The sequence below is a fragment of the Poecile atricapillus genome, chromosome 9 (genome assembly GCF_030490865.1).
Source record: "Poecile atricapillus isolate bPoeAtr1 chromosome 9, bPoeAtr1.hap1, whole genome shotgun sequence".
In the NCBI taxonomy this organism is placed as follows: Eukaryota; Metazoa; Chordata; class Aves; order Passeriformes; family Paridae; genus Poecile; species Poecile atricapillus.
In genome coordinates, this window is record NC_081257.1 from 2,804,396 (window position 1) to 2,826,574 (window position 22,179).

General features: G+C 46.7%; 1 protein-coding gene across 1 annotated transcript; it reads left to right on the forward strand.

Annotated features, from left to right (window-relative positions):
- Positions 1 to 1,643: 1,643 nt before the first annotated feature.
- Positions 1,644 to 20,419, forward strand: LOC131582235 (TOG array regulator of axonemal microtubules protein 2-like). Its single transcript, XM_058845193.1, is given in 13 exon segments — positions 1,644 to 1,657; positions 2,156 to 2,301; positions 3,415 to 3,576; positions 5,717 to 5,849; positions 8,026 to 8,131; positions 8,856 to 9,091; positions 11,643 to 11,795; positions 13,572 to 13,689; positions 14,708 to 14,751; positions 16,133 to 16,337; positions 17,481 to 17,620; positions 17,622 to 17,695; positions 20,184 to 20,419. Coding segments are annotated over 13 exon segments (1,767 nt in total).
- The last annotated feature ends 1,760 nt before the right edge of the window (positions 20,420 to 22,179 follow it).

A 22,179-nucleotide genomic window follows, 5' to 3' on the forward strand; every position in this document is an offset into this window, starting at 1 on the left:
TGATGCCAAATGCCTTCCTGCAGAGGCTGGGGAGAAGCTGCAGCCAGGCCAGGCTGGGAGACAGCCCTGCAGGCCATGAAAGCATCAGCAGGGCCCAGGAGCCCTGGCAGAGGCAGCGGAGCAGCGCTGCCCACAGGGTCACTACCAGGGAGACAAGGTGAAGGCTGAGCAGGGCTCAACCTCACACAGAGGTAAGGTGGGAGCTGTGCTGCTCCCTGGCAGGAGGAAGGGTCTTGTGCCAGCGCAGGGAGCCTGTGCTCATCCCCAGGGAACAGTTCTGCCCTGCATGTGCCCCCTGCAATGAGCTGTGCTGCTGCCAGTGCCCCGTGTAGCTGTAGGGCTGCTCAGCTGTGGGGCAGGGACAGGAGCAGGAGGCTGCATGTGCAGCTGAGCCATGGCTGCAAAGCCCAGGGCTCTGGGCTCCCTGTTGTCCCAGGCCAGTCCAGAGGCCAGGGGGTTCCTGTGGTAACTCTGTGCAAGTGGGACAGGGTTTTCCCCCTGGCTGACTTCAAGTGGCTGCTGGCAGGAGCATGTTTCGCTGTGCAGCTATTTAGAAGTTTGCAGGAAGTCTGTCCCATGAAATATGGAGCTCCAGATGGTTTAGGTTTGCATTGTGGCCTCTGTTACATTTTGTGTGTCCATTTTGCAGACCTGAATGACTGCAGTGGCCCCAAGGAGGTTACCCTGGCGTCAGAAGTTTCCCTGCCAACTTCCCAGATGCTCTTACCTTCCATGGCCTTGCCTTCCATCTAGAATTGCCTTTTTCCCTCAAAGGCCTTATCTAACCCTCCTTTATTGTTAAGCTGACCATTCTGCAGGGGCAAAAAATCCTGATTTAAAACACTGGTTATTTTCTGCTTCGCTGCCACTTGATTTTAGCCTCTGTGAAGTTGTTGTATAGAATGAGTAGTTCTCTGAATTTTTACAGCTCTGTTGGAAAGTATTTCAGAATGAGCTACATTATTCTACTTGCATTAAGAAAATCAGCCTTTAGTCAGGCTGGCCCAAAAGTGGCCCAATCTCATACAGTTTTGAATGAAAATCCTTGGGGAAGGCAAATTATCTAGTGTCAAGAACAGAGTTCATGTTTAGGTACCACTCCTGCACTCCTAAGCTTTTCTTTCAATCTCCTCTAAAACACTCCAACAAAGAGAAGAAAGTGTTGATTTAAATGCCCACAGGTATTAGAACCAGGGATTTCTTTTAGAAACCAGAAAGAAGATGTTTACTAAAATCAGCATAAGGGCAGATAAGAATCTCTGCCAAGAGCAATCTCCATCTCTGCCCTTCTCTTTCAAACACTGAGGCTCTCCAGCACCCAGGGGCTGAGGCCTTCATCATGCAGCAGGTTTCAGTCTGCTGGCCAACAGAGTAATGTCCTGTCTGCTGCCCGTAGCACATCCACTGGGAGAGGGTCTAAGCATATGTACCTTGCTGCTCTCCTACACAATCTCTGTGTCTTATGAGAGCTCTGCAGTCTGGAACCTGTCTTGCCTGTTGCCCACATGGTGTTTTTGAGAGCTTGAAGTCTGCCAGAGGTTTACACGAACCTTGGCTTCCATTACCAGGCCTCCCACTGGGGCAAGCCAAGGAGAAAGATCATCCCAGCAGAACTGGTCTTAGGAGTGACGAAGACTTGAGGGATGGCTTTGGAAAGGTAAGGGATAAAGACATAGATGAGCAGACTACCTTTGGGGTCCTTCAGAGTCCCTCAGAGCTGAGTTCTTCAGAAGCAGGAAGTGAGAAACAGCTGCCATTCCTGGCCATGAGTGTTAAGCAAGAGCAGTTACCCCTCCTTGCTGCGTATTGCACGTGGTTTTTGTTCTGCTGCCATGGCCTGTAGGAACTGAACTGCCTGCTCACTGGGCATGTGAGCTCTTCATCTGTCTTGGAGCACTCCAATGACTTTTGTGCTTCAAGCAGGGCTTCCTGTCATAGGTTGCAGTTGGAGCAGTGTAAGGTTGTGGCCCTAAAGTTTTCCACCTCCCTGTGTGTAATTGCCAAGGTGAGGGTGGGAGACATTCTTCTGAAACTGAATGAATATGGAGCTGCATTAAAGACTGTGGCACTCTATGGACCCTGTGCTCCTGATGAGATGTTGTGTCTGGTTTGGGTGTCTCTGCTTACATCTGTGATGTATTTCCATTGCAACTAGGTCTGCATTGTGCAAGTTGGCTCAAAAGAACTTAGAGCGGAAGAAAATGGAGCTGTTGGAGAAAGAGCTCAAGAGAAGGAGGCAAACAGAAACATCCTTGCAGCTGCCTCCACAGACAGTTGACACTGAGAATGCAGAAGAAGCAAGTAATTGGTGACTACACCTGTGGTCCTTTTTGACCTTTTTGACCACTTGCTTGCCCTTTGCACGGTGATGCAATCAGACGGGGGGGCTGCTCTGATTGCATCTGAGTGGAAGCTTGAAGAGGAGTTCTTTCCCTTCCCCCCCAAAAATACAGAAGCATGAAGAATCTTGCCCATGGCTTCATTGAGCCAGTAACAGAATATCAGCTTCCCACCTTCACCTCCAAAGTCTTTCAGAGTCTTTTTGTCTTGCAAAGTTGACTGGGGCTTCAGACTCTCTCCTGGAGAGCAGCCTCCAGGGAAGGGGAGTCCAAAAGAATGCTTCTCAGCCATGGTGCAACTGAGAAGAAACAAAATTCAACTGCTTCTAATGAAATCACCAGAGATCCTTCTCCTGCCACAGCCTGCTGAGGAGATGGCACTGTAGAGCTGTGCTGAAGCCCCAGAGCCAGTGCTTCTGTTGTAGCCCCAGGAGCCAGCAGTGTTCCTGACTGAATCCTGGCTGAGGGGCTCTGACTGCAGTGCTGTGTGCGCTGCCCCCAGGGTGGCAGCAGGGACCTTAGGAGGCAGCACTCAGCCCGAGGGCATCACGCAAGGCTATCTGCACTTTCATTTGGTAACTTCCCCAGCCAGCCTCTGAAACAGGAAAACAAAAGCAAAGCAATACTGGGTTTTCCCTGTTTCTTAGGGGAAGCATCACTGCAATTTAGTTTTAAACTAGAAGAGAGTAGATTCAGATTAGATACTAGGGGGAATGTTTTTATAATGACAGGGATGAAGCACTGGAAGGGTTTGCTCAGAGAAGCTGTTGTTGATCCAACCTTGAAAGTGTTCAAAGCCAATTTACATGGGGCTCTGAGGAATCTCATCTAGATGAAGATGTCTCTGCTCACAGGGGTTGGACTAGATGGTGCTTAGAGGTGCCTTCCAACTCAAACTCTTCTAGGATTCTGGGATTCTGTGATCACTGTCCCATGTTAGCATGCCAGTGTTATACTTGAAGTTCTTTGGAATAACAAAGAGATGTTACCCAACTCCAGCAAGTTTTCTGGCCCTTTCCATCATCACCCTGTGCAACAGCCTTCACTTACAAGCTCCTCTTTGGTCTCCCCACAGGCTTTAGCCTACTGCCTGTCAATGGCACAGCTTCCAGTGTGCAGAGAAAACACCCTGGTAGTGCCTTGAAGAAGAAGGTCTTGAGGAAGCAGGACAACGTGCCCTTACTGCCCAATATGCCCATCATCCATGGGGATGGCATCTTCCCATGCAAGTTTTCGGGTAAGCCTGCTCCGAGGCAGCTTTTTCCCACACGGGTGTTTCCTTGCCCAAGAAACCCAAACTGCCACCTGCCTCAGCAAGCACAGCTGGGATCTTGGGTCCATAGCCTGTCCTGAGAATGAACAGCAAATGTACTTTTGAGTCCCTCCAGCTCAGCAGTAGTGGAGCAGTTGGTTCTTAGAGATCCATGGGGAAGTTGAGCTGAATAAAGTAGTGGTAAAGGCCTAAGCTCTGGCTTTTGCCCCTCCTGATAGTCCAAACTACAGCACTGGTGCCAGGAGGCAGCTGTAACTGCAGGGATGAGCTGTGGGGCAGTGTGCCAGGGTGTGCTCACTGGGCACCCACAAGTACCACCACGATCAGTTGTCCACTCACCATCTCGGCCCTCTGCCTGTGCTGCTGTCCGGCTCTGCAGCCAGCTTTCCTGCTATCCCAGCAAGGGCTGTCTCTGCATGGCAGTCAGCAGCTTGGTGCAGTCGTGCTGCCGCTCCCAGAAGTGCCCAGTGGCTCCTCACTGCTGCCATCCCACGGCCTGCAATGCCAAGAGGGAACAAGCAGTGCCTCCTGTGTCACCCCAGCCAAGTACAGTGGCCGTATGTAGCAGGTGACAGCCAGGAGGGGCTGCCTGGTGCTCCCAGGCTGTTTGCTGCCTGCAGTAAATACCCAGCAGATAGTCCCCAGTGGCTCTTGTCTGTCCCTTGTGGGTAGAGTGTCTGTGCTATCATTCCAAGTAGGGGGAGACAAGAAGAAAGGAGCTAGGAATGATACTTGGAATGCTCCTTCCTAGAGGTGCTACTTCCATGTTCAGAATTGACCAGAACTAGCCTGAGGTGGCTCTCCATTGATAGTGAACCTAGATGTGTATGTCTACACACTTCTGCAGTGACATCACTGATGTCAGTGTCTGGGGTACATCAGTGACATCCACATTAGCTCCTGGCTGAATATTTTTGATGTTATGGTATACTTTGTGAGAACAGGCAAGGTAGCACAGAAACCCTAGAGAGTCTAGAGCAGTTCATCTGGGTTCTGTGCAATGTTTATACTCCATCATTGTAGACAGCTCTGATGTTTTCATCTGCACATTAGTAAATGAGCTATTGAGTGCATGACATGAAATTTTGGATGGACAGTGCTTTTGATGACAACTGGGTTTCATAAGAAATGCATTTATCATCTGATTTTTCTCATACAATGTACATTTTTTCCCTTGCAAAAAAATTCAATTAAGGCAAAGCCTGGACATCTGATTATCAAGAGCATGTGTCTGGCAACAATTTGCAGCTGTGTGTGCATATTTTTATCCTCAGTTTGCATTTGGAAGGCTTTTTTATCAACTGTCTAGACTGGAAATTGCATTTTTCCACAAGAGAAAGCTTAGGCACTGCTGAGTTCACAAACACGAACATTTGATGACAAACAAATTTCACCTCAGCATCTTTGAAAGAGAGCTAGTGTGTACCTCTGCAAGAGCAAAGATTCATGATGCTTGGAAAGAGCAAAATCCATAAAGTACTCCCTGGCCAACAGTAGGGTACAATGCATGTGCAGTCAGCTGCCTGCTGTCTAGAAGATTTGAAGGCAATGGAAAGAGAGGCGCTGTCAGGAGTGAAGGGTCAGGTATCGCTGCTCCCTGGTAGCTGCTGTGTGGGGATTCAGCTGTTCCCAGCAGGGCTGGGTTGCTCAGGCTTGGCTTGGGGCTGTGGCGAGGCAGCTGCAGGTGTTTCCTCAGGGAGTTGCAGAGTGCCTCTGTCCTGGGGGCTGGGGGAAATCAGGGTGCTGAGACAAGAGAGGCAGCTGAGGGGTTGGTTCCCTCCTGGGGTAGCAAGTCCTGCTGGTGGGCGCTGTCTCGCAGGCAGTGGGAGCTCTGCGGCCTCAGGAAGCTGCCGCTGCCTGTGGTAGCTGTGGCACTTGGGAGCTGGCGCTGTGTGGGCAGCTGTCAGCTTTAGCCTGGAGCTGTGCCCAGCTGGGGGGGCTGGGAGAAAGCAAGCAGCCCAAGGAGCCAGGCAGCAGGGAAGTGTCTGACCCAGTGCCACTCTGTCCCACATGGAAGCCTGGCTGGGGATGGGGCTGCAGGCCGCTCCATGGCGGGGTGCCCTGCCCGGGGCTGCAGCGCTCATGGCTGACCCTCTCCTTACAGTGACCTGGCAGACGGCCACTGGTGCCAAGCGTCGAGAGGAGCCGCTGTGTGGGAACAGGCAGAAGGACACAGCCTCTTGTGACCCACAGCAGGCCTTGCTCAAGGCACTCTCCTTGCTGGGCAGCAATGACTGGTAAGAAAGGCCCCGTTCACTCTGTCTCCCTCTTAGCGTTAAGGTAGCTCAGAAGTGGATCTTGCTGGTGCCTCTGAGCCCCAACAGCCCAGAGGGCCAAGGGGCACCAGTGAAACCACTGCAGAGCAGAGGGAGGATAAAGATCTGAGAGCAGCCTTTCCTTGGCCTTGGTCTGCAGCAGTGCTCCAGCTGCAGCAGGTCCCTGCTCTTTGCTGGCTTTGCCTGCTGCTCCATGGAGCTGCAAAGGAAATCTTGAGGGAAGAGAGAAAGCTGTGGGACAAGATGATTTGCTGGCTGAAGGCAGAAGCAGGATGGCAGCACTTTTGAGTGTAGAGATTTGGGTGCCTTGGGGCACTGGCCCAGTGGGACTGAGTAAGGTTTCTTCTCTCTGGTCCCACTGCTGACAGCAATGGCAGCTGACAGGGTCTCCCTGGGACCTCCTGCATGTGAATGCCACAAGCAGCTCCAGGGAGTTCCTCTTTCTGAGAAATGGCCTGACTTGTGCTTTCAAGTCCCTCAGCCTGTCATTACTGCAGAAGGGCTCATGGCAGAAGAGAAGGGAAAAGAAATATAATCCTCTAGGAATCTTGCACTTTTGGAATTCAGCTTTTTCCTTCAACTTTTTCCTTCTCACTGCATCATATGGGCCTGAGATGCTTGGTCAAAACTCACATCATGTCCCAAAATTTGACACAGGCAGAAGGAGGCCCAGAGATGCTAACCTGACAAAATTTAGTTTGTATTGTTAGTGTTCAGGAACACATAATCATGGAATGATTATATGAAGGTGCCTTATTGAAGAGCTCGGGGTGTCAGGGGTACTCATACCCAAATGTGACCCGCCTTGGTTTTGAGCTGAACATGTTTTTATACTCTATCATTATATAACTTACATATTAATTATTAAACTTACATTGTTCTATTGTATGCATTCTTTTTACCCAAGCAGGAATTTCTCGTGATCCCCTCTCAATCCCCTAACATTGTTTCTCATGTTCTTTAAACAATAATTATATCTAATCACATCTAACAATTGTATCATTTATCATATACTGATTACACAAGTGCAGTTTCACATGATCTTCAGCAAGCACAAGGCTGACCATTTCCCAGGACCTACTTTTCCCATGGCTTGCCAAGCCTAACTTTCTTTCTAAGTCCCCAAATTTTCTATGATTTTTAAACCTTTTACTATCAGTATTGGTTGTCCTTTTGCTGTCTGGGTTAGCATCCACTCACTGGTGGATGCTTCATTCACATGGGGATAAGGACTCCATTCACCTTGGGATGAACATGAAAAGTCTGTCACGACGTATCTCCTTGTGCAGTCGCCTTTGCTTTGCCCTTTTTCTTCTGCTTTCTCTTCCCCATTTCTCTTTGGTGCCCTGTGAGGTGCAGAGAGCATCTGCAGGTGTGGGGGTGTCTGGGTGACACTCAGGGGTGCCCGTGGGATCCATCACCAGCCCTGTGCTGCATCCCTGATGCCTCACCAACCTTCCTGTAGCTGAGGGCCTGCACAAAGCAGGTGCTGAGACATGGAGTTGTTTGCACCTTTTAAATAGCACTGCTGTTATGTTGCTGTTGTGGGGGTTGTTTTAGGTAGGGGTTTTTGCCAGAGTTTCAAGTGTTCTTGCCCAGGTGTGGAATCTTCTGGGACATCCTGATGCTTTTTTGGGCAATGTGGAGGAGGAGTGGAGTGGGTGACAGACAGGCCTAGACTGCAGAGTGGAAAGTCAGCTCCAGAGTGCCAGTGCAGTCTCTTACTGCTGAATTGCCTGCTGGGGCTGGTAAAGAAGGAAAATGCCCCAGTAACAGCCCAATGGGACTGTGTCTCAGGGACAGAGAGGTGACAGGAAACAGCAACTTGGTCCGGTCTCACAGCTTCTGGGAAGCAGTGACAGAGGAACTTCATGGGCCAGAGGTTTCAGAAAGGCTGTCTTGTAAAACGGCCACAAATGAAGACTCTGAAAAAACCCCTCTATTTGCCTCTTGGATTTGTGTATGCTTTTGACAGGCACAGCATCCTGTGGCAACAAGTTCCACAATTTGCTGAAGTGCTCCTTGAAAAGCACCTCCCACTGAGGACCCACTTCGCTGCCAGCCTGGTCATTTCAGAGGGTGCTGCCTAGTTCTTGGGTGGAGAGAAAAACCAATCTTTTTGGTACTTGCCTTTCAGGGAGCTGAAGGAGAAGGCACTCTCCAGCATCCAACAGCTGGCTGGGTCCCATTCAGAAGTCGTGCTTTGTAGACTTTGTGAAATTTGCCTGGCAGTCACCAGCGAGGTGAGAACATTCTTCTGAATTGTCCCCTGTACTTCATACATGGTGTGTAGAGTAGATATGTGCATGTTCATGTCCACGTGTGCTCAGGGATTGCCTCCATTTCTGGTTTTAGACCTTATATTTCTAGTGTCTGTCAGCTAGGATGTGTGTGTGCATGTAGCTGTATTTCCTGGTAGGTTGGGTGTCTCACACTCATCTTTGAGTGAGGTGCCATTGTAATGCAAGGTGCAAATGCACAAACTGAGACACTAATTATGTTATTTACCAGAGTCCTAACCTCTGCCTGAGCTGTAATTCTACACTACCAATTAATCTGTAGACTTGAGCCTGTGCTTTCCGTTTCTTGGCTGAGTGCTTCAACTTCTGGTGTTGCTTTTTTGAACAGGAGCACATGATTCTTTTGTCTTTGACTTGTGCCTTATGGTTTGCAAGAAGCCCTTGCTTTAATTTGTTTGTTTTGAAATTGAAGGGCCTAAAATCAAAGGGGTGGGCATTATAGAAGAATTAAGTGAAATTATTTGGTTTTAGGCCTGCTGTCAGCAGGTCTGAGGCCACAAATTGGTGCCAGACTAAGTGCCTTTCTGTGCTTGAGCTCTCCTGCTCTTATTGTGCTTTTTTGTTCCCCTGGACAAATTGGGATGTGTTGTCATTTCCTGAGACTTTTGTCTAAGGCCACTGGTTTTCTTTCCAAGGTGATTCTTATGTTTCTCTATCACTTCCCCAGGTGAGCAACCTCCGCTCCAAGGTGTCCTACGCTGCAATCATCACTCTTGGAGAGCTCTTTGCAAGCTTGAAGAAGGACATGGACTCTGAGGTGGATGAGGTTGCTCAGGTCCTGCTCCTGATGGTTTGGAATTCCCCAGAGTTTGTTGAGAAAGCAGCCAATCAGACCCTGGGGATCATGGTTGAGAATGTGACTCCTGCACAAGCACTGGCTGCTCTCATGGACAGGGGAGCCAAGTAGGTTCTTCTTCCTTTAGTGATCTTCTTCACCTGCTAGTGTTTGAGTGGGGGAAGGGATGACAGACAGAACGGGAATGGTGGGAGGGAAGGCTCCTGCATCCTGCATCTTCTGTGAACTCAGTGACTTCATTCTCCCATCACCCTCACTTCTCTCCTCTTGTCACATATTTCTGCACTCCTGCAGCCTATTAGTTCACAGAATCACAGAGCTGTAGAATATTGGGAGTTGGAAGGGGCCCATCAGGACCGTCGAGTTCAGCTCCTGGCCTAGCACAGAACACCCCAAGGATCACACCAAGTGCCTGAGATTGTTGTTAAAATGCTTCTTCAACTCTGTCAGGCTTGGTGCTGTGAGCACTGCCCTGGGGAGCCTGTTTTAGTGCCCAACCACCCTCTGGGTGAAAAACCTTTTCCTGATATCCAACCTAAACTTCCCCCGACTCAGTTTCCTGCTGCTTCCTGGAGTTCTGCCAGCCTGTCAGAGCTTCCCAGAACTGGTGAATGGTGGGGAAGGGAAAGTGCCTGCAAAGGCTAAGGATAGAGCCTTGTGCTTTTATGGGAAGAGGGACAGTTGCAGTAGTAGCTGTGAGCGCTCTTTGATATTTCAAAGCGCCAAGCACAGAGGCCCTGGGAAAAACCAGGCATCCTCATTATGCCATTAACTTGAGAAAGAAGGAGGGGACTTGCTGGGGTGAGGAGCACTTGGGGGAGAATGTGCTGGATGGGGCACAGCCTGCACAGCAGGTGCAGCTCCTGCCAAAAGGAGTCTTGTAGGACTGTCCTGGCCTTAGAGCTCTACTTTCTGTTCAAACTGATGTTTCATGTTAGCCTTGAGATAATGAATCACTCTACAGGCACCTTCACAGGCTGACTGCCATGGGACAGCTGAAGCAAATGCTGCCTTCAGTGTTGGTGCTGGGCCTGTTCCCAAGAGACACTGGCTAGAACAGGACAACCTGGCTAAACTGCCTGCCACCACTTCCTCAGCTTTGGAATAGGGTAAAACATTCAGATGTATCCCTTGCCAAGCCTCACAGAAGGAACAGGATGTATTGCTGGATGTTCTGCAACCTCATGCCCCACAGCATGTTTTTCCCTGCATTTGTTTTTTTCCAAAGGTCTGCAGATTTGTGTTGGAGTCTGGGGTGCAGACTGTGTGCCCTTGTTTTTAGTGTTTAGTTCTAAGATTCAAGAACACACTGAATTTCATATAATATGAAATTCATGAGCAGGTTTTCATGGTGATACATGAAAACAAATGTTAAAGTTAGATAGAAAAAGCTAAAAGTGTAGGTGTGTAGATTAGAAAGTTTCTTAAATCACTGGGTGAAAAAAATAGTTTAGAGAACAGGAGACAATATGGAGGATTTAGGGTGTTGTCCCTTGTCCTTTCTTCTTTCTTCTTCATGTTCTTCTCCTGGAGGTTTTTGGGTAATAGTAAGTGATTGGACAGAAAATGCTGCAGTGCATCACAGAGGTGATGGGTCACTGGGTCATTAAGAAAAATAATATACGTGTCTAATGTTAATTGGATAAAAATAGGTATAAAGATAAAAGAACTGCGTAGTTCGGGGCCATTTTGTGTATCAGACACGAAGTGTGCCACAAGGCCTTGTTTGTACCATCAGAAGAAAGGAATGTGCCAAATTGCAAAGATTAACCTTGTAACCAGCCTGAAGAGACCTGTTAAGTTTTGTAAGGATCCTTCAATAAACACGAGAAACAAGATCCTAACGAGCTCGAGAGTTTACTTTGAATCATAAAGACTGAGATAAGTGAAACTCCCCACGAGGGAGGATCCCAGAAGAATTCAGCCCAAAGAAGGCTGAGAGACTAGAGAAAAGTTGTATTCACAGAGAATTGAGCCCAAAGGAGGCAAAGAAAAGAAAGAGAAATTACAAGGGACAACACCCTAAATCCTCCATATTGTCTCCTGTTCTCTAAACTATTTTTTTCACCCAGTGATTTAAGAAACTTTCTAATCTACACACCTACACTTTTAGCTTTTTCTATCTAACTTTAACATTTGTTTTCATGTATCACCATGAAAACATGCTCATGAATTTCATATTATATGAAATTCAGTGTTTTCTTGAATCTTAGAACTAAACACTAAAAACAAGGGCACACAGTCTGCACCCCAGACTCCAACAATTTGGGGATAAATGGGTGGAAAGAGCCTCATTCCTGCTGCAGCTCTGTGTAGTGGGTCAGCATAGGTTGTCATTAATTCATGGCTTGTCTTTAATTTCTAAAGAATTTGTATGTAAGCTATTTCTTTAATCTTTCTCAGAGCAAATTTTGGGAAAGAAATTGAATATCAGATAGTACAGGGAGACTGAATTCCTCCCTCTTCCTTGCAGGCACTCCTTCTGTACAATGCTAACTTTGTGTTTATCTGAGAACAGAACCTCCTACAGGTGTCTAAAGTTGCAGGGAGAACCCAGGCCTCCTTTGCCCAGCAACGACAGGGAGCATTCTCTGGCCAAGGCCTGTGCTGCTGTGCCTCCTTCTCCCTGTGTCCCAGTGTTTGCTCTCTTCTTCCCAGGAGCCGCTACGTCCAGGTGCGGAAGTGTGCGGCCAAACTCCTCCTGTCCTTGATGGGGACAATTGGAGTCACGAAGCTCGCAGACACACCCTGGGCTGAGAGCCTGGCGCAGGTGGCAGGGAAGCTTGCTCAGGACGGTCACAAGGACACAAGGTAATGATCTTCATTTCACCTCCTAAAACACGAAATCTGTTTGGTGTCTGGCTTTAAAAGGGAAATCCAGAAAAGTGTAGAAACTACAGGAAATAATACTTTACCTCTCCATGTGGCTAAGGGTCATAGAATCATGGAATACACTGAATTGGAAGGGAATCATCAGGGTCATCAAGTCCAGCTCCTGGCCAAGTGCAGGACACCCCAAGAGACACTCCATGTACCCAAGAGCATTGTCCAAACACTTCTTGAGCTCTGTCAGCCTTGTTGTTGTGACCAGTGCTCTGTGTTCCTCGGGGAAATGACTGTACTGGGTAACCTGAGCTTGTCCTGCAAGAAGGAGCATTGCCAACTTCCTGTGACTTGAAGGATTCTTGACTGAGATCAAAAGAGCTCAGATTAGCCAGACTAACAGTTTTGTTTGGCCTTAGGTGCACAACACAAAGCCAAAGTGGTGGCTAATCATCACTGAAGGATCCCAAACATCTATTACTCATTCACTTAAGACTTTGCTAGAAATACTTCAGAGGTCTTTAGCCAATGTATTCAGTCTTTCTAAACCTCTCTTGCAGATTCCTATAATGCTGTTATCTGTGGCTGAATGACCTCCAAATTTATTCTTGAAGAGCACTGTGGTTTCCTAGTGGCAAAATCAACCCAAGCCACTAAAATCCCCTTACTTTGATAATTGCATTCCTTTACGTTGATGATTAAATTCCTATTAATAGCTGCCAAGAACACAGGAGCAACTAGCTGCCCCTGTCCATACATATGGTATAGAATAATCAATGGGAAGCATGAGGTGTTTTGTCCTGGCTTCCCTGCCAGTTAAAGGAAGACAAATTATTGTGCAGTGGCAGCAAGACACTGCTAATGGGCTCTGCCAAGAAAGCAGATGTGCTTTGCTTGTTCCCTGGGATCCATTGATCCCACAGAAGCACACACACAGTTTCAGAATGAAATGGTATTTTCCGCTGCCCCACATTCTCCTCTTGCCTCTTGTGTTCAGCTGACAGCACTGTGCAGTGCCAAGTGGAGATAAATGTCTCTCTTTGCTGAGTAGCCTTCTTATGCAAGGATTGACACTGATGAGTTTAAGGTATCAGCCTCTTCTGTTAACACTCTTCCTATGTTTATTCACTTTTCTTTCTTTTCCTTCTGCCTCATTAAGGACTTTGTATTTGGGTTCTTTTTCCCTTTGAACTGAAGATTGATGAGAGGGAGGCTAGTTTTCTCTTGTTCGGTCTCAGTTGTTTATTTATTCTTATCAGTATTACAAGGTAAAAGGAGCTATATACACTATGATAGAAAAGGGGTAAAATGGCTAACAAAGATCTTCTTCAAGGTCTTTTATATGTCCATTTTCCCAACTAACAGATGCCAACTAAATTATTTTTCTTAGTGACCCAATGACCCAACACCTGTGTGCTGCACTGCGGCATTTTCTACCCAATCACTTACTACTACCCAAAAACCTCTAGGAGAAGAACATGAAGAACAAAGAAGAAGGACAAGAGACAACACCCTAAATCCTCCATCTTGTCTCCTGTTCTCTAAACTATTTTTCACCCAGTGATTTAAGAAACTTTCTAATCTACACACTTACATTTTTCCTATCTAACTTTAACATTTGTTTTCATGTATCACCATGGAAACATGCTCATGAATTTCATATTATATGAAATTCAGTGTTTCTTTGAATCCTAGAACTAAGTATTAGAAACAAGGGCACACACTCTGTATCTCAGACTCCAACATCCTTCATTTGTTCCTTAGGCACTATGGACAGGAGATGGTGAAGATGTTGCTAAGTCATCAAAAATTTAAAAGGCTTTTGGAGCAATCTGTTTCTACCTGTGACCTGGAAGATATTCTGACAAGAATTAAGAAGAAAGTAAGTGTTTGGCAGGAGAAATGTCTCCTTTGTGCAAGGATTGCCACTGCTAATATGAGATCAAACATACCTAATCTGTCTTTATCTCATTCTTCTTCTCCTGAATCACTTTGCTCCTGGGAATGAGCTGTTAATCCTCAGCTTGTTCATCTGCAGACTACAAAGGAACTGATATTCTTAGGGCAAAAGTGGGGTTTTGAATATTTTGAATATCACAAAGGAGAAAAGGAAAGAGGAGAAAATGGGTTTTCATTTCAGTGTAACCCCTCACCATGCTCTCCAAACTCTGCCCCCAGTAAAGGAATTAAGTGAGAATTGTGCTTCTGAAGATAACAGAGTCTATGCAAAAGACACTGGACGTAGTAGTGCCATGAAAATTTCCAAATATACAGAAGATGTACATGTCAATCCCAATTACAACAATTACTGTGTGTCTGCTGGGAATACTGCCCTGCTCTCAAGCCCTGTGGAGCTGGAGGAAGCTTGGTGAATTCAGCAGAGTCCAGTGGAAAACCATTGGTTTGTTTGTGGGTTTTTGTTTTTATTCTTATCTACATTATAGAAGGGAGCGTGACTTTGTGGAGGAACAGGGAGAGCGAGTGTTGAATCAAATCAACTTCCAACACAATGGGCCAGCCCCCAGAGAATCTCAATTTTTCTGCTGCTTCCTTTAAGAACACTCATTGCCTACCAGTTTGCACTGCTCCCATTCCTGCTCAAGACTAATGAAATTGGGATTTTAGAGTGCTGCTCACTATGGCAGCACCCATAACCTGCCTTGGGCTATTGAGAACAAAGAGTTGGCATCACTGAATCTCTGGTCTATTTCCTTCTGTAAGCTAGGAAATCTCTCCCTAAGCCTTGATAGCCGTGATCCTGAGGTTCTAACCTTTGTTTTAAACAGGGACTTTCCTACTGTATATTCTAAAGAGTCATGGGCTTTCTTTATGTCTTTGTAGGAGATGGAAAACCAGAAGAGTGAAGGCCCATCTGTCAAGATGCTGGTGAAGAAGAGCAGCGATTCCTCAAAGAAGCCCCAGGCCACATTGCCTTCAGTAAACGGTACTGAGCACTTTGTTAGATGGGACAAAGCACATGACAAGCTTTACATGTGTCTTCCCCAGGAAAGTCTTTGTGGGGGAGATGACCTGTGCCAGAGATAGTTTCCATTCCCTACAAATGCTCTATGGTAAAAATTGGCTACTTCTGCATTACAGTGAACACAGCTTCTCTGGAGAGGTTTCCACAGAAATTGGGTGACAAAAAGACACCCATTGGTTGTGGCTCAGATGATCCAGTGCACTGGCAAGGGCAGTGTTGTGCAGGCATGGAGAGGGCTGTGTCTCTGCTGCCTGACTTGTGACAAGTAAATTCAATCAGTTTTTTGTTTTTTTTTTTCATCAGAGAGGAGTCTTTTTCAGATTGGTGTTTTGATGAGAAGTCCCAGTCAAGAAGCAAGTTGCCATTCCCCAAAAAAGCACCTCTCATGTAAATTGTTTGGCCTGGCTGATTCATGGCTTTCTTACTCTCAATCAGTACCAAGTTTGAGTAGTAAGTATCAAGGCAATTCCTAAGCAACATTGGTCAACAGGCGTCTCAATGTGGATTTTTTGTTATGATATTCCTCTCCTTCACACTGTTTGCTTGATGGACAGCATGTTTGGTTTATTTCCCCCTGTGCTGCAGTCCAAATTTAAGACAGGAATTTGGTCCTTGCTGTCCTTCATGCCAGGGGCAGAGCTACTTGTACCTGTTCTCCTCTGATAACAGAGGAGAGTTACTTAGCTCTGTCGTGCTCAGTGGTGGCAGAAGAGTGACCACATGCCTCAGTAGCATAGCTAGGATCTTGGAATGCTCATGGAAGAGACAGGTTGATCCAGGAGAATTGTTCCCTGTGGGTTTGTTAAGTTGTGGATCTAATCTCTGGGGAAGCAAACATAATGTTAGCATAGTGCTGGGATGTCTGTTTTGACTATTCTGATTTTATCTCTGTTACTGATTTCCCGGATCCTTCAGATATGCCCCTGTTCATCTATTCAGATGCATCTGAGCTACTGTTACAGATTGTCATGCCTGGTGTAGAGACACTTCTCCAGAGTGATGAGTTTCCTTATTATAAGACACACAGGTCCCATATGAGGAGGCATTTAAACCTGGAAGTAGTGTCCCTTTCCCCACAAAGCAATGAGACCTGTGTGCCTGGGAAGCCATCTGAAGGTAGATCAGATGCATCTCATCCTTGGTTTTCCTGAGTGAGCACTGGCAAGAATGTTACTCACAGGTTGTCTCCTGTAATGATTGTCATCAGGTTCACGTTGTTTTTCAGAGCCTCATGATTTTCTAGCTTGAAATCACATCATTAGGGAAGCTCCTTGAGATGTTTTTCTCACAATTAACTGAAGATATTATCACCACCAAGTTCTAATTTGGTTTCATTTCCCAGGGTGAAGTCTACCTCTGAGGGACGCCTCCTACACCGTACAAAAGCCCAGGTCACGTTACCTCCATCTGTGGAAGAAACGGAGCTGCTCCAGAAGCTTTACAATCTCCTGGAAGCCAAGGGGTTTCAGACACGGCTGGAAGGAGTGGCATTCCTTCTCAAGCTGTGCAAAACCAGCCCCCAGCTCATCTCCACTAACATTGTCCAAGTATGTAGGGTATCTTCATTGTTCCTTTCCTTTAGCTCCTTTCTCAAGCTGGAGCAGTGAAGTTCATTCCGTGTGTCTTGGCACTACATCCTGGCAGTTTGGGACAGGCTGGTCCCTCTTACACAGACAAATTTCATTCGGGTCCAGGCTCCAGAACAAGTTCTTTCAGTCCAGCTGTATTTGTTGGGCAGGTGCCTATTGATGATGACAGAGTTTGCTGCTGCTGTAGCTTCTGCTGTCTCCTACTCCCAGCTGGGTTAAGTGAATACCAGCACTGAAAGCATGGCAATTATTCTCTCAATAAAAAATGGGTTTGGATGGAGAAGAGAAGTATCAGGCTGGGTTGGTTAAACCCAGATTTTTTTAAAGGATACTTCTGTAAACTCCATCTTCACAACTCTGGGTTACTCATATCCATCTTTATCCCTATTCCTCTTGGTAGAGATGGTGCTCACCCTTCTTGGGGGGCCTTTTCTTCTCTCTGGAAAAGGAGGAAAATGACTAAGAACAGATCTGTGCCTTCTCCTCCCAGAAGCTGCTTTTTCCCTTTCTCCAGAGAATGGTACTTGATAATGTGGCTGTTACTGGACTGAACCTGCTCTAATGAGAGCTGTAGAGCACATTAAATGTCACAAGCCTACCTGTTAGTTAGACAAATAGTGTGGATCCTGGAAGAGTTGATCAGAGCCCTGCACTTCTCCAGACAGAGACTGACAAAAGAAAACTTAGATGTCCTCCAGCTATAGTTTTGGCAAAATCAAAATTGTCCTCAGTGCTTGAGGCAAGTGTATAGAAAACTGGGCACAATAAATATCTGGTTCCATACTTCTAAAGCAAAGGCCATATTTTTGAATTAATAAATGGAATTATTTTAATGATTTACAGGTGGAGAAAAACACCATAGGAATTACTCTTTCCCCACCCAAACCTCTTCAAAATAGATGAAAATCTTTCAACCAGCATGAGGTTGTGCAACCACTCCAGTGAGTGGCCCCCAGGAAAACAGTGAAATTGTGCAAGCAAGTGCTGGCCTGTCCAAAAGGATCAGATTCATCTTTTACATTGCTGAGTGCACTTGTCCACATCCCCTCTTCAAACAAGGACATTGTAATCCAGCTGTCATGTTGTTTGTTCTCTCCACAGATTTTTGATTATTTTGTCCTGAGAATATCTGACAGCCACAAGAAGGTGAAGCAGAAGGTGCTGGACGTGCTGTCAGAAATCATAGGCATCCTGGAAGATGCCTTGAGCCCGGTGATCATCCATTTGGACGAAGGAATTACAAGAACTGAACTCAAAGGATCCCGGGGTTCATGCTGCAGCTGTGAAAGCACTGGAAGAATCTATTTCTCATTCAGGTAAGGCTGACCCCTGACATGGACTCTCCTCAGCTGTGTCTCTGCCTCTCCCACACAAGAGATCACTGAGAGCCCTGAGAGCTCCTGTTGTCTGTGGAATGCTGCAGCTGACATCCACCAGAAGCTGTGGAGCTGCAGTCCTTACACACCAATCCCCCAACAGGCTTGAACGTGCATCAGCATTTCCCAAAGGTCCCAGGAGTCCTTGGCTCTGTGCTGCTTGTCTGAAGAGGAAGTCCTGGACTACAGCTTTGCTAGAATTCAGAGCCAAGGGGGGTTTTGGAGTTTGCTTGGGCCCCATTGGACTTCCCAAATGAATAGCTTGGCTGCTGGCATGAAGGGACACAGGCCCATCAGAGCTTCTGCAGAGCAGCCTCCTGGAAGGCTCTACATTATATACATTATAGGCATTAGCTGCCCATTTCCCACCTTTCTTCTTTGGCTTCTTTTTTCAAAGGAGAACTTTTGATTCACCAAGTTCATTTCCTTATAACAAACAGGTAGAAATCCAGCTGTCAATGATGCCTTGTTCCACATGTTGTTTTGCATGGGGCAAGATGGCTGTAGCAAATAGCTACCTAGGCAAGGGCTGCTGCAATTCCTTTGCCACACAGACTGATGTCAGCTCTGAAAATGCCGCACTGGGGAATATGCCTGAGCAATGAAATGTTAAAAAGGCAGGTCTTCCAGGGGAGTTTCCACTTTCTCCACCTCAGCTGCTCTGTGAGCACATGAACTGCCTGACTCAGTGCCTTTCCATGTTCAAAGTATGGGGTTCTTCCTTTTTGCTCTGGGATGCAAACCCTTTTCACTGCTTACATGTGATTGAACTCTTGAGGTCCCTGCCTGTGCTGTCAAAGTGGCATTGGGCTGAGCATTTCAGGGAGTGCAAACAGTGTCTTCCTCTGTCAGCGCTGTCCAAAATGCTGCAAATGCAGCTGCTAATTGATTCCTCAGAGGAGCTTGCTATGGCAGCAACAGCCAAGGAATGGAAGCGTGATCATCTCAATATATAGTAGAGAAGATGATTTATGGCCTTGCTTTATCTGGGGCTAAATCCACCACTAATTCTGCCAGCATCTTTAAATGGAAAGTTTAATACACTTTGTATCTTCATTATGAATCTCAAAAGGTCATGTTCAGCGATTGGGAATGTCAAAGGCCTGTTAAAGAGCAGTTGGATCAAGTAGATCTCCAGGAATAGGGAGTTTAGTTTTGCAGTTATTTTGATCTCTTTTTCAAATGAAGGAATTAAACAAAAATTAGGACTACTTTAGAAAGAGCAGATGCGCTCTCTGAGATTTAGTAGGAGCACACAGCTCTTTCTCTTCTCGACTTCCATACTGACCAACGTCTTTAATTGCATTTAAACTCAAATGAACCCCCATTTTTAAATGGATTAACCATAACCCTTTTCCCACTTAGAAGCATTGTTTTTGGGTACTTCCAGGAGCTGTTGAAATGTTGGTGACTGCTGGTGGATTAACAGCATTGAGAAAATGAAGTCTCTTCCACCACAGAATAATAAATGGCTCCTACATAACATTTTGCCTGTTCAGAAAATAAGAACGGTCTCCAGACCATTTCAGCTTTTGATCTCTCAGCCAAATCTGCTGTGCAGGGAGCCTGTTGGTAGTCAATTTTTGTCTCTGATGTAGTTCAGTACAGAAAACAAGCAGAGAGGATGCTTCTGACACAGTGTGAGAAAACACTCATGTTTTGGTTAAACTGCAGTCCCCTGGGTAACAGTTTTCTCTCTCTTTCCTCATTTCTGTGTACATTGTAAGGAAAAATGTCATTAACATTGGGAGGGGAAATGCCATTAAAATGTGGAGATGCTCAGATGCCATGGCAATGGGGTCTGGGTCATTATCTAAGACACTCTGAAGTTTGGAACAGCTGTTTGTTGGAAGCCACAAAAGCATTCTGCCAATGACACCAGCAAGTCACTGATGTTTCTAATCCAAGTGTCATCAGCATTTATCTCAAATGGGCTGGAGTTTTGAAGTGTGGTCTAATACTGCCCTTTACTGTGTGCCACTGAGCAAAAGGAAGAGCCAGATTAGACTTTTGGCACTTGATATCAAAGGTCACAAAAATGGAATCATCCTTTTTATTGAAAATCCCTCAATTGCCTCTCTATGGTGCATGTCTGGATTTTCAGTGTGGGTTTAGACAGCTTCTTAATGGAAATAAAAGGCTATTTGGCATTTCAGGCATTGTGCCTGCAGAAACAGATCATGAAATGGTTTAGTAAAAGTACAAAGTCTGCCAGAGCTACAAGGCCCTGTTTGGAGGAATTAGTCCTGGGGGGTTGCTGGTTCTGTTTCTGGGAGGATCAGCTGCTTTGCCTGTCTCTGGCTCATGGGGGTCTGTGTGCTCTTCCTCTGATCTTAGCCAGAGAGGCTTCCAAGAAGTAAAACTTAGAGGTAGATCCTTGTTTGCATTAGGGTTGGTGGTTAAGAAGCTTGTGTCTCTCTCCCGGCAGTGCTTGTGGAATGGGTTTATCCCAGGAGCCCTGAAGTCGTCCAGCGCTCCGCCCTGCCCGTGCTCTGGTCCTTCCTGGGGAACAAGGCGCTGCCTGTCCGAAGAGCCAATGTCCGCACTGTGGTCACCAAGCTTGCCTCTGCCCTCCACGAGGTGATGGGCACCAAGCTGAGGAAGTGTGCTGCCAGCCAGCCTCCACATGTGTGGGAAAACCTCTCCAGCATCTTGGGCTGGTGAAGGCCTGATGTTCTCCAGAAAGCTGACGAAGAGCTGAGTTGGACACCTCCGGATGTGACTTTTTAGCTGTTTCAAAAGCGAGGAAACACTGAGGAAAGGTTTGCATCCACCCCCGCTCTCTCCACTGCCCTTCCTAGTAAATGCGTGGGGGGCCTGAAGCAATTTCTGATTGAGGACCAGATGAAGGCTGAGCAGGACTCTGCCTCACACACAGGTGAGGGGCAGGAGGAAGGGTCTTGTGCCAGCCCAGAGAGCCTGTGCTCATCCCCAGGGAACAGTTCTGCCCTGCATGTGCCCCCTGCAATGAGCTGTGCTGCTGCCAGTGCCCCGTGTAGCTGTAGGGCTGCTCAGCTGTGGGGCAGGGACAGGAGCAGGAGGCTGCATGTGCAGCTGAGCCATGGCTGCAAAGCCCATGGCTCTGGGCTCCCTGCTGTCCCAGGCCAGCCCAGAGGCCAGGGGGTTCCTGTGGTAGCTCTGTGCAAGTGGGGCAGGGTGTCCCCTGGCCTGCCTCAAGGGGCTGCTGGCAGGAGCATGTTTTCCTGTGCAGCTTTTTAGAAGTTTGCAGGAAATGTGTCCCATGGAATTTGGAGCTTCAGATGCTCTAGGTTTGCACTGCAGTTTCTGTTACAATTTGTGTTTCCATTTTGTAGACCTGACAGGCTCCTCTCTTACCAAGAAGTTTTCTCTGCATACTTCCTATGTGTCCTTACCCACAAAGTCCTTGCCTCCCGTCCTGAAGAGCTCTATTTCCACCGAGTCCAGGAAGAAGCTGCTGCCTCTCAGAAGAGTGACTGAAGAATAGGATTTATGTGTTAGGCTTTACCGTTACATGTGTTCATATGTTCTGATATTTTGATGTAGGTTTGAATAAATGTGCTTTGATTGTATCTTTTAAATATAAATATATTTTAAATAAATTAAATTTTTAAAAAAACAAGCAGGGAATGTGAGACCAGGATCTGCTAGCCTAGAGGAGATGTGCTGAGATTATGGGAGTGCAGCTCACTTGATGTCCCAGTGTCTCACCACATTCTTTCCTCACTGGGCCTCTCCCACTTTTGCCACGTTTTTTTTGTGTCATTTGTGCTGCTGTTTGTGACTTGGCATTGCAATGGGGCTACCCACTGACATGTTTGGGGGACAATAGACCCAAAAGATCCTGTACAGTCAAAAGTTTTCTACCTACATGTATGCTGTGCTCACAAAAGGCCTGAGCAAAGAAACAAAGAGAAGTGTGCCCAAATCCCAAAGCTTTGCACCTTTGCAACCTCATGCCAATCTGGGTCAGAGGTATCTTCAGTCACAATTTCATAGGTAAGGAGTGGTTGTGTATTTCTCTGGAAAAGATGCACACCTTTGGAAAAGTCAGCTATATGTACATTTATCCAGGACAGCAGTCCAAGTGTGTTGTTTGCAACTTGTTGGCAGAAGGTTGAGTGCACTGTGAGCTCAACAGGTGACAAGGGTTCCTCAAATCTATCTATACTCCAGCCTGGGTGCCATTCAGCCCAGGGGTATGGGATCATTTGTTACCATGGACCAGTGCTTGCCAGCATAATGAATTCCTGCATAGCTGGAACACGCAATCCTGGGTTCAGCTCCAGCTCTTGGTGGGCTGCATGTTCATCGGCAATGCTACCTTTCCAGAATTCTTTTCGCTGCTTCCTTTCGTATTCATTTGAGGCTTTTACACTTCACATTTCAATTTAGGTTGCCTTTGGGAAAACTACTTCTTGGCCCAGTGCAAACTGGAACCTTTT